This window comes from Typopeltis vanoorti, chromosome 8 (genome assembly GCF_054136105.1).
Source record: "Typopeltis vanoorti isolate ZY-2024b chromosome 8, IOZ_Tvanoo_1.0, whole genome shotgun sequence".
NCBI lineage: Eukaryota > Metazoa > Arthropoda > Arachnida > Uropygi > Thelyphonidae > Typopeltis > Typopeltis vanoorti.
Window position 1 is genome coordinate 89,329,224 of NC_143556.1, and position 13,254 is coordinate 89,342,477.

Sequence of the window (13,254 nt, forward strand, 5' to 3'; positions counted from 1 at the left end):
GTGTTTCAAATGGAGCATTATTTACTGATGTTGAAAGTTTATTTTTCACTTGGTTACACTATAATAAATTTAGTTTAATCCTTTATCCAAGTGTGAGCAAACAAAGTTTACGCCTGAAAATATCTTCAGGACTGAATATGGTGTTGGACTACCTTACTGGGGTAAGATAGTGCAACTCATAGCAAAGCTCCCAATAAAGGTCGAAACTAGTCTGGGTAGTGGCCAATCCTTTAATGCATAACATTATACATATCCGCAAGGAGATGTGTTTTGCATTATGGGAGATACTGGGATAGGAGTGTTGGTAGCTTGCTCCACCTTTGCTACGAGTTGCCCGGAGTTGTACTACCTTACCCCAGTACGGTAGTACAACACCATATTCAGTCCTGAAGATTTTTTCAGGCACAAACTTTGTTTGCTCACACTTGGATAAAGGATTAAACTAAATTTATCATTATTTACTGAAAGTGAAATTTTTTACTTCAACCTGGAACGATTTACTGGAGTGAAAAAAATTTTTCACACATTTGAATTAATTAAATCCTCAGATATCCTAGAACCTAAACATCAATTGTTTCAGTAGGATAGAAATATATTTAAAAAAAAAAAAAAAAAAAAAAAATTCATTCCACTCTGGAATGAATCTCTCACTTAAAACAACAAATAATCAAAACATCCCACAACTGCAAAAAACAATTTTCAACTCAGAAAATGGTAAGTTTTTTTTCTCTTAAATACTCTTAAATTCTGAATTGTGGATTAGATATATGTACTTACCTGTTATGGTATCTGCTGTTTGCATGCTCATTTGAATAATAATGATTTAAATTATTATTGTTTTTACATAATGCATAACAGGTTGAATTCCAAGTGAATATACTTGGATCATTTTTTAATCCAATGTGTGCTTTATGTTTTAGTATGGTATTTGTATAGAAAACTGAAATCAGTATAAGTTCACTATGAACTAAGTGTGCAAAACACTGATTTTAATAGGATGCTAATGAGAAACAAACACAGGTAGAAAGAGCCATAAGAGAAAAGCGAGCTGCTGAAATGGAGCTGGAACGGCTTTATAAGGATGGCCTAACTGGTTGTGCTCATTCAAGTCCACTGTTTGAAGATCTCTCCAGGAGATTAACACAAGCAGAACGTGCTCGTGATGAAGCTCAGCTTCAAGTTCAGTCATTGGAAGCAGACTTGAAAAGATCTCAACTTAGGTAGGAAAACAGCTGATATGTATGAGTGCATGTATCTGTGAAAGAGATCAAAAGGAGATGCTTTGCATTGGTTCTAAATAGTTCATGTGTGAAACAGTGTTTAAGCCTAAAACATAATTCTCAGAAACCTATAATAACATTAGATTTGTTCTCTTACGCCATTATTATTCAATCATTGAAATATGACCATGGTTGAAGATCTTCCTTTCCCACTCCACTTGCTTATCTCACTGCTTCACTCTTCACATTGTTTATGCTACCCTTTCATCCCAACTTACGTCTGCTTTTATTTTATTTTCTTGGTATCTCAGCTCTAACTCTGTGCCCCACATATCCTTTATCCCTCCTAATATATATATCCATATGATGAAGGGAATATTGGCAGTAAATAATCAGTCTGTCTCAAATTGAAATACTGATCAAGGGACAACTATTCAGAATGCTAAATCTGCATAGTATAAATGAAACCTCATACAGAGTGGTATGCAGATACTTAAGTTGCAAGATGATGAGGAACACGATTTGATATTAAATCAAGTGAAAGACAGTGTGTATACTACCTCAGTTGTTATTTATAATCTGTGCAAACCATATTATTATTGAACAAAAGCTGATATTCAAATAAAGGATATTAAGCTTAGTTCTTTACTCTGTTAGATGTGCTTTTTAAGTCTCTTGCAAGTCTTCAAGAGTCTTTCAATAATTGCTGTGACAAATTCATTAAAAATCAGCAGCAAAAAGCATAAATAGATGAAAATAAGGAAAACAAAAAACGCTAACTGCATTTTTAGTAATCAGTAAATGTGTAACTTACTATAGAACTAGTTACACTGTTTAGCTATTTAGGCACAAATTTTAGTGAAGATGCCAAATTAAATATGGAAATAGATACTAGAATGAGCAAAACTGGTATGAATCAATTTATATGGAACAAGAAAAATTAGCTAGAATATGTGCTATTACAATATTATCAAAACAAAATTTAAAGCAAAAAATTACAGGAAAAGACCCAGATATAAGTGGGTTAATACAGTTCAGTGTGGTTTAGGAGATAGTGACCTGCAAAATAATCTTCTTCTTCTCCCATAGTCCTAAATGAACCGTTGGGTCATTCATGGCTGGTAGGTGATACTCTTTGCTAGCCTCTTCCAGTAGTCTCGGTCTCTTGTTCTTGATGTCAGTTGAGAAAGGGAGGAATATGTCCATTTTTTTTTTTGATGTTATCAGTCCATTTTAACCGAGGTCGGCCCCTAACCCTTGATCCCGGAACTATTCCTTTTAGGGTTTGCTTTGGAATGCCATTAGCCCTCTCCACATGTCCGAACCATTTCATCTGTCTTCTTCTGATGACTGTCAGAATATTTTCCCTTTTTCTCCCATCTACTGAGTCAATCAGTTTCAGACATTTTCATTGGTTTCATAAGAGGTATAGGGAATTCTCAAAAGTCTTCTGTAAGTCTTCAGCAAAATAATAGACCAGTTTAAATGGGAGAAAGCTGTAGATAGAAGAAAAAAGTAGTGATAAAATATTGTGTTAGACTATCATAATATATGGTACACTCCTTGAAATTATATATTATGCCAGAAAATGATGACAATTTGTCATTTACCATGTTTCGGTATTGCTGTAAGTCTTAGAAAACAATATTTATCTTCATAGGCAGTCTTTGGGTTGTAATTGTCCACCCTGATGTCTTCTTATTTCATCTCACCTACATGCTACTTCTCCTTTCATATCTCCATCTTTTTCTGGCACTGATATGTAAATCACCTTTCAATGAAAATCACTGACAAGTGATTTTTTGTACATGTCCTCATATCCTCACCTGAGGACAAACCCACAGTCTACTGGTGCAGAGATGCTTTATCCACTGATCCCAGGTATTTTTTCTTTTGCTTTTTCCTCAGTATAGTTCATTTTTTTCTTTCTATATTATAGTGCATACACTCTTTAGTTTTTTTTTTACTCTTCTTTAATTTAGTTCTCCATCTAGTACTCCATTATAATGTGTTGGTGAATTGCCAACATGTGACCTCCCTTGCTGACCAGCATGAAATATCTTTTTGCAGTCATCCCAATCTCCTGGATCCTAGTCCTATCTAAATACCATAGTCTTAGCATTTCTTTTTGTAGAGTGAATAAAATTTCCTTTTACCTCCTTCAACTCAATTCTTGAGCCCTGTTGCAAGACTCTTGTAAAACAAGCATGTCAAAAGCATTCCCATTATCAGGTATACCTAATCAAACTCAGATTCTTTTTGAATGCTTTTCCAAGAGTTTCTTCTGTTTTTCTCTTACTCTCATCACATACTCCCCACTCAAACTCTCACCGCTTTTCTGTCCATTTGCAACTACTTTGGTGTAATTTCTCATGCCTTTCTGCTCTCCTCTTACTTCCTCAGATCTCGCATTCACTTCCCTTATTATTCTCTTGCTCTCTGTCTGTACTCCCCCCCCCCCCCCCCCCCCGTCCCAACAGCCTCTCTAAATGACTTGCACTAAATCCATCGAGTGTACTCCATCACTTTTATAGTTTCAACCATTCCTCATATTGAATCCACACCTTAACAAACTGTTCTCTCATCATCTTATATGATCTGCCAATACTATTCATCATCATCTCCTTATTTATTGTATCAACTCATTGCTGTTATATCTGGGCAGCAACATGCTGACCACTTTTTTTTTTCTGCTATAATATTATCTTTTGCTAATGTCAGTGACCTGATATCCATCCTCCATTCTCTCCTTCTGTCCATCCAAATATTTGTTACTGCTGTCACCACCAACTCTCCTCTTTGTTTACTTCAAAACCTCAGTTACCCTGGTATTATCTCCCTTATCCTCCTTCTAATTCACCATACTTCCAATAATGGAATCATTCATTGCCTGTTTTCCAAACCTTCTTTCATGCATTTCTTTTGATTCTTCTACCATCATTCTGTCTTATACCACTCAAAATCTTCTACTCCCTTTCACCTTCTGCTTGCTTGCAACTATTTATTCCTCATTCAGTACTCTCATTCATAAAAACATCATGCTCCATTAAGATATCACATTTCCTACAAAGTCATACTTTCCAGTTCATTTTATTCATCTTGATTACACATCCTTAATCATAATCCTTTAAGACTGTTGTGAATTTTTTCTTATGTAATGTCCCATGTGTATTCCTATATTCAGCAGTTAATAAATAGTTGTTACATGATATCTGGTTATTCTTAAATTAAATGGTTTCATAAAGTAAAACTTGATAATTATTTCTAGACAGCAGTTTAAATTAAGGTGGTTCAAATATACATAATGTTGATTAAAGTACATTTCTTGTTATAGTTATTCACAAGAAATTAGATTTTATGATAGCGAATGCAAAACTCTGAAAGAAAGGGTACAGCACTTTCAGACTGATTTTGCAAAAGCTGCAACAGAGAAAGTACAACTTGTTGATCAGGTTGAAAAGCTAAAGCATGAATGCCGTTCTTTAGAAGAAGAATTAACTATTATGCAAAAAAAGTTGAAGAAAGATGTAAGTATAAATCAGTGTTTTTCATTGGAAATTTTTATATTCAACTCAAAACAAAAGAGTTAAATTAGATTCACTTACACTTTTCCTAAGCTAAAAGTAACCAGTTTAGTTAATGCTTTCAAAATAAAAAATATTCCATTAATTCTGTTTTCTAGCTGTTTCTTTCTTGAATTTTCATATCTTCTGAGCTTGATTTCTTCCATAAACTGCCTTTTTATTACTTTAAAAGTTGTTTTCACAAAAGAGATTATTTTGCCTTTTAAATAAAGATTCCATCACCTTCTTTAGTTTTATTAGTTACTTAGTTAACTGCTAGTTTTACTTAAATATAAAGAGCCAATAGGCTTCATTTCGGCAATATAAACATTATTTAAATTAAGGGGATATTAATCCCACAAAAACCGAATAAGAAACTCAAAGATTGGAATCAGAGTTTCATGCCGAATATAGTAAACTATAAAAGTATCGGCGATTACTAGCGTGAGCTAATGCAAGTAATCCTAGTACATGGTACAATCTCGGGCAACTCGCAGCAAAGGTGGTGAAGTTCTGATTGCTATTCTTGGTATTTTCCATAATGAAAAACACATTTCCTAAGAAATGTATGCTGTTATTACATTATGGTGGGAGGTCACTACCCAGACCGGTTTCAGCCTTTTTTGAGGCTTCATCAGCGAGTAGCTAGACCAAATAGATACCAAAGGGTATAGCGAAAAGAACTTATATACTCTGCTATACGAGTTGTCAAACAGGTGCAACCATTAAATTACTTAAATATAAGGAGCCAGTAGGCTTCATTTCGGCGATATAAACATTATTTAAATTAAGGGGATATTAATTCCACATTGTTTTAAAACCGAATAAGAAACTCAAAGATTGGAATCAGAGAGTTTCATGCCGAATATAGTAAACTATAAAAGTATCGGTGATTACTAGCGTGATCGCTAGTAATTTGGTCTAGCTACTCACTGATGAAGCCTCAAAAAAGGCTGAAACCGGTCTGGGTAGTGACCTCCCACCATAATGTAATAACAGCATACATTTCCTAAGAAATGTGTTTTTACAATATGGGAAATACCAAGAATAGCAATCAGAACTTCATCTTTGCTGGGAGTTGCCCGAGATTGTACTACATACTAGGATTACTTGCATTAGCTCACGCTAGTAATCGCCGATACTTTTATAGTTTACTATATTCGGCATGAAACTCTCTGATTCCAATCTTTGAGTTTCTTATTCGGTTTTAAAACAATGTGGGATTAATATCCCCTTAATTTAAATAAACTAGTTTTACTGCTAGAGTGGAAGTTTTTTAATTTAATTAAGAGAGTTCCATTCTTTTGGAAATCATATAAGAGTATACATATTTGTATACTATGAGAGAAGAATTTATTATAAAAGTTTCAAAGTTTCTCAGGATTTAGTGCTAGTTAGGTATCTGAATTTTTGCTTGCCTACACTCTATTAACATCTTTCTTATCTACTGCCCAGTGATGTACTGAGTCATTAGCATTAAAGGTAACTCCATATATAATAATGAAGACATCATAGTGCTTGAAGCCAATAAGGGTAACACTGCAGTAATTTTAGATATGAAACTTATTTAACCAAAATGGAAAATCTACTATAGGTTGCCAATACCTACAGCATTGTGATTGACACAACATCTACAGCTAGCCTAAAGATGAATCAAATTCAAAACATTGAGTTATTCTTAGTATATAAGAACCCCTAAATTTCTTAATTGGTAACTGCTCAAACAGAAGCTGTCACATCAAGTAGATAAAAACTCTCCTTTTCTTTCCATTCTCCCATATTCTTTCTTCATGAACACTGTTCCAAATCAAGTTTCTTTTTCTAAATCTTTTATTTTGCTAGTTTTTCAGTTTTTATTTTATACATTTTTCTTGGTATTTTTTAATTTATTCTCATTACGTGTCCCAACCACTTAAACCAGCAGTTCACAAGTGTTTATTCAACACTTGTGAACTATCTAGTCCCAAAATATTCATAATATCCATATATCTTTCTTCCTCCAAATCCTCAATGTCTTTCTTATTCATTTCTCTCACAAAAAAAAATCAAATTAACAGTTCATCTCCCTTTTCTAAAACCAAACACTCTTCTCTCAGGACTTCCTGTTTTATCCCTTAATCTTGTTGCCATTATCCCTTTATAAATCTTTACACAGTAGCACAATGTTTATTCCTCTATAGTTGTTACACTCCCTTCTTGTGCCTCCTTTATGTATATTGGAACAATAATCCCCTTCATCCACTCATCAAATGTCTTTCTCCAGATAAGTATGAAGATGCCACAGTCATTTTATTCTTGAACTACCAGCTGTTCTGATCCCTTCAACAAGCATATCGTCTATGCCAGTAGATTTTCCATTCTTCATCTTCCTTAATGCTTGTTCAAATCTACCATAACTACTTTCCTGTTATCTTCCCCATCTCTGTATTAATTCCATTTTATTGCACTATAGTTTCATCTTTGTTTAACAGATCTCTAAAAGCCATCATTCTAACTTCTCTTCTAATAGTTTCAAGTTTTCCATCTCCATTTATTAAAATGGTTCCTGATTGCTTCTTCTATTCTTCATTAATTGATAGAAAATTTTTTCTTATTTCCATTTAACATTTCTCCTACATGGGTCATTGACGATCCACTGTAAAATCCCTTATGGTGAAATAAAGAACTTTTTTTTTCACCTATATTGATTTTACATAGGTCATAAAATATATATAAAATTAGAAGTGTATATAACCTACTTTAATGTGTTAAACTTAGTATTGTATTGTGAAAATAACTGAATGTAGAACTCCAAGTATATGTAACTAAAAGAATTAGACAGGATTATATTAGTAAGCTGAAGGTGAACAATAATCTCTAAGGTCACTGAAATATAGGAGTTTTGCTGCCGAGACCTAAAGTAAGCTTAGGTGATGTCAGGGCACTTCTGGAAAATCTGGGAAGTTTGGATGGTAAGACAAGGGATGTCAAATGATATAAAGGGGTTTGATTGGCAGGCAAACAGGCCTTTTTTTTTTAAATTTTTCTGGAGTCTTGGGAGGAGAAGAGTAAGGAATCTCTTGAAGAGTCGTTCTGGAGATCTTGGGAAGTTCACTGGTAGGTAACCCCAGTGTAGGTGGGGAGTCAGAAGAGGCCGTATTCATAAGAACCTTCTGAGATGTTCTTTGACGAAAGTACCGACCCATGTGTATGCTGAAACCGGAGGAGTTCCTAAAATCGCCAAAGAACTATATTACTCTCCCAAGGGAGAGAACTTGCAAGACGACAACCATCGAATAGTGTCCGATCGCAGCCGTCTTGCAGGAATGAAGAAGGAACCAGCAGAACTTACCCATAACCCTTGAAAACCTAGGACTTTACAAGATACTGAGAGCTAGTAAGTAGATTGCTCTATGTTACTGTACATGATTGTTTTTGTAGATAATCGATGCTAGCCCTGTTTAGTCAATTGTAGTACATAGCAAAGAAGTTAGAGAGCCGAGTGTTAGTCTGTATGTGCATAAATGAATGGTATAAGTTTGTACCATTATGTGGTACAAACTTATATTATATATAATGTGTTAACTAACGCACAGAAAGTATTACATATAATTTGTCTTAATTTTTATAAAATTGAATGCATGGCTTTACGGGCTAAGGACCTTTCACGTGATAAATAAGTTGTGTGTGAGATTTCCTTGTTTAATGCCTCAGGTGATTAGCTTTACTTCATAAATTGTGATTCAAGCACGTGATATGCCCATTGCTGTTTGTAAGATATTTGTCTTAGTTAAAATAAACATGTTTTGTTTTGTAAATAGCTTCTTGATACCAATGCACTGTCTCACAAAAACTGATCGGACCTGTGTGACCGAAGTAAAGTAACTACCACGACTGTACAATTCAGAGTTGCTTGAGATTAATGAACAAAGGATTCTTATATGTGTTTAGCAGAAAAATTCTCATGTTTGTAAAGAATAAAAATATTTACATAGTCCTTGATGGTGCAGTCGTTAACTATATAAATTTTTCGAGGGCTATTAAACATGAGCAATAGCAATCTAAATTGAGGATTTTCCCTTAATGAGATTTTTTCCTGATTTTACGACACTAGCACATATAAGGGTTTACCTTATGAAGTTGAGAGGGGGGGTAAGTTAAGCGGATTACAAGCAGACTAAGGTCAAGTTCTAGTATCAGACATGAGTTTAAAGATTAGAACAAGTTAAAGCAGACATAGATATCAGTGTAAGGGGGGGGATTCATTGAAGATAAGAGTAACTAGAAAACAATGACAATTACAAATGGTGCAAGTCGATATTACAAAATAAATAAATAATTAATAAATATCTACACCATGATTGACTTACTGTTCAGGCCTTTTTATGATTTCCACTATTGAAAGAAACATTAGAACATAATATTATCAATTAATACATAATTATCAGATTTAATGCATCATATCATATGTGAATCACTGATGACCTTGTGGTGTAGAATTTTTCTTCTTATGACAGCACCCTCTATCATATTCAACTATTGCACAGGATACTTCTGTTCATACTTTGTGTAGCATGCCATTTTCCATTCATTAATCCATTGAGGTATCAACTTTACCAGACATTTACCTTAATTTCTTCTGATGTTGGGTTTACTTTCTTCTTCTTCTAGATGTTGAGTTGGAGTTTGTTCCAGTAACTGACTTTTCACTGTTCGTCCTGGTTCCGTGATGAGAACAGTGGAGAGGGAGGAGGGGCGGAGCTGGTCTTGTTTAACCCACAAACATTCCAGCCTGCATAAAATCTCGTCATTTAGTACCATTATATGTATTTCTAGTTTAAGGCAATGGAGAGGCCAATTTAAGGCTAAGTCCCAAATTACCAACTCATCCTTATTCGTTCTGTACTCAGTGGATACCTACTAATGGGGCACACCACATGTGGTGAGATTGGGCCCTTAAGTGAGCTCTTAGTGATGCATCTTATGAAATAGTTTTGATATTATTATTATTATTACTACGTGACACCCCCAGGGAGTTTGAAGACTCATCGGGGGGGGGGTATTAGACGCTAACCGCTCGGCCAATCAGGCCAGCAACCAGGATATGTAAAGTTGAGTGTTGTCAGATCTTACAAATTATATCATCTGAAGAAAAAGGATTTTCAAGCAATACATCAAGTGAAATACAGGTATCCCATCCTACTAATGCTGTCAAATTTTATCTAGTTTGGAGAGTGAAGACAATAGCTACAGTGGTAAGTATTGATGGGAATGTTGATAAAAACAATGGTCAGATCCCGTTAGGAACCAACCTCTTCTGATACCTTTCATGGGTGCCTCTGGTTTTTTCATATTATTAGATGCTAATGTAAGACCATACATCACAATCTGTATTAATTATAATTCTTTAAATAAAAGTATTCATTTTGTTGCATAGCACATTTTGTATGTTACATCTTCTTGATGATAATGATATTTGCAATCTTACAAATATTGTAAGACATACATTACAAACATTTAAAGTACGTTCTGCAATGTGGATCATCAATTACCCACACAACATGAATGAACAGTCACCTAAAAATACTGTGCATGGAGAATGTTAATGTCTTTCTCCAACTCGTGTAAATTTAGTGCAGCTTTTTATTATTATTATTATTATTATTGTATGGACACCTCCTTGGAGTCTTTAAGACTCATTACAGGAAGCCCAAACTATCCACAGTATGTATCATACCTCTCCTTGAACCCATTCCATTCATTCACCACTCTCCAAGTGAAAAGTGTCGTCCTCACACCCCTTACTAACTACACTTTTACTCAACTTCCAGGCATTACCTCTTGTTCTGTCAATGTCTTTTCCCAACTTGTGTAAATTTAGTGCAGCTTTTTATTATTATTCTTATTGTATGGACACCTCCATGGAGTCTTTAAGACTCATTACAGGAAGCCCAAACTGGCCACAGTATGTATCATAACCTCTCCTTGAACCCATTCCATTCATTCACCACTCTCCAAATGAAAAGTGTAGTCCTCATACCCCTTACTAACTACACTTTTACTCAACTTCCAGGCATAATCTCTTGTTCTATCCCTGTAGCCAAGTGCTGAAACATTTTTCCCTGCATTAATCCTATAAAACCCTTTAAATAATTGTTTTTATCATATCCACTCTTTTTTGCCTGTCAACCAACTTCTGCAATCCACAAGCCCTCAATGTATTTATAGGGAGCATTCCACAGGACACTTGCCTCTGGATCCTCTCTACTGCTTCCTCATCCCTAAGAAACTCAGGTGACCAGACCTGAGCACAGTAATCCAGATGTGGACATATCTAGACCTTATAAAGAGAAATAGCTTCTTAGCGATATACCCTCTAAATCCTCAATGCTCTATCTACTGCTGTCCCCAAATTCCTAGCTTCATCTTTTTCCTAGAGTACATTTCCATCAATGTGGTACATAGCTTGTAATCTGTTTATCCCAAAATGCATAACTTTATATTTCTCTGCATTAAACTTTTCTTGTTATTACCTCTTACTCTGTTAAGGAGGATAAAAAGAAGCAAGGGAAACTGGATCGGACATATTCTGAGAGGGAATGGAATCATCAGAGATGCCATCGAAGGAAAAATAGACCCAGAGGAAGAGTAAGGAAAACAATGCTAGATGACATGCTTAATGGAGACAGGTACACAACCTTGAAAGAGAAGGCCCAGAACAGAAGAGGGTGAAAGGAAAGTTTCTGCTACTAAAAGAAAAACCTACTCAATTGCAGAATACTAATGAAGAAGACCTCTTACTCTGCCAATTTTGCATCATCAGCAAACAACTGAATATTTCCCCTTCAGATTACTTTTTATATTATTTATGTACAAATTAAACATTAATTTGTTTAATTAATTAAACATTAAACAAAACTTTGCACCAAACCACTAGTGACCTGGATTCTGCTCCTCCATATGCCACTTTTTTTGGTATCTATACATCAACCACCCTTGCACCATCTTTTTCCTAGAGTACATTTCCATCAATGTGGTACATAGCTTGTAATCTGTTTATCCCAAAATGCATAACTTTATATTTCTCTGCATTAAACTTTTCTTGTTATTACCTCTTACTTCGATAATGAAAATGGTGAGATAAATGCGAGTAGCGAAATTGCCCGTTTACATGGCGCGATACACAGAGCCAAACGACAACTGGAACGTATGCAAAAATGTGTGTTGAACGTACCGACAAATAACCGGCGGAAGTCTGTGACGGCAAAAAATAGAATGTACGTAAACGTCAATAAAATGAAGGAGCGAGTGCTGTATGGGGATTCGCTATTAAGAGGCGTAATAATTGAGAGTTTAACGAAGTCGTACCAGCCGGGTGCGAACATAAAGGACGTCAGCGAATCTATTCGACTGCAAAAACAGAGGGTGAAAGAGATGATAATAGTGGCAGGAACGAATGATTTGAAAGAGGACAAAATGGAAATGATAGAGGATGTGAGGGAGTTGTTTGAGGTAGCAAAAGAGAAGATTGAGAGAGTTAGGATGGTGAGTATCTTACCGCGGTATGACAGCGAAGTGTTTAGAAGGAGGGCCATAATTGCCAATGACTTTATGCGTGGGTTATGCATGGAGAGTGGTGTGGAATTTGTGGATGTGTGGAATGAGTTCGATGGGCGAAAGGACTTATATAAGATGGATGGGTTACATTTGAATGGAGTTGGTGTACGGAGACTTGAAAGAGTGTTGATGAATGATGTGGAAGTGGATGTACAGACTCAGGGAAACTAGATTTATTAAGAGGGGGGGAGTAGATATGCAGACTTTAGGGGGGGGCAGTTAAGTGTATGAATGAGTATATTACGCCCGTGCGAGTACGACGGACAACAAATCAGAATGGGATAATTAGTATAAGGAATCAAAGTAGGGATGGGACAAATGGGCTTCTGCGATTCATGTACACTAATGCCAGGAGTATTAGGAACAAGAAGGAAGAGTTTTTGGCCATGGTTGGCACTTCCAGGCCACAGGTTGTCGGTATTAGTGAAACATGGCTGACAGAAGATGATAAAGCTAGTGGGATTGAATGCGATGGGTATAGCGTGTTCAGGAGTGACAGGGTGAACAAAAGGGGGGGGGGGAGTGTTATTGATGATAGCTGATGAGCTTCAGCCAAGGATTATAGAAGTTGAACTGCAGGATGGGGAAAAAAGCACATTTGAGGCTGTTTGGTGTGAGATACAATCTAGCAGAACAAAATATACAATTGGGTGCTGCTATAGACCGGGTGATGGAGTGGATGGTGGGAATAGTATGCATAAGCAAATAGAAGAAATGAATGGAAGGAGGGTAATTATTATGGGTGATTTCAATTATGGTAACATTGACTGGAAAGAGGAGAGGGCACATGGGAGGAAGGAATTGGATTTTATGCAGTTATTAAGGGACAACTATCTACGGCAACATGTATTGGAAAATACCAGGGGGCAGAGAGT

General features: G+C 35.6%; 1 protein-coding gene across 1 annotated transcript in view; it reads left to right on the forward strand.

The window, feature by feature from the left end:
• LOC150104182 (sodium channel and clathrin linker 1-like) overlaps window positions 1-13,254 on the forward strand; it is a 222,682-nt gene that overhangs the window by 165,027 nt on the left and 44,401 nt on the right. Inside the window, exons 14-15 of the mRNA XM_090396804.1 lie at window positions 997-1,220; window positions 4,555-4,747. Of these exons, the coding sequence (XP_090252930.1) occupies window positions 997-1,220; window positions 4,555-4,747 (417 nt within the window). The remainder of the gene's footprint in view (window positions 1-996; window positions 1,221-4,554; window positions 4,748-13,254) is intronic.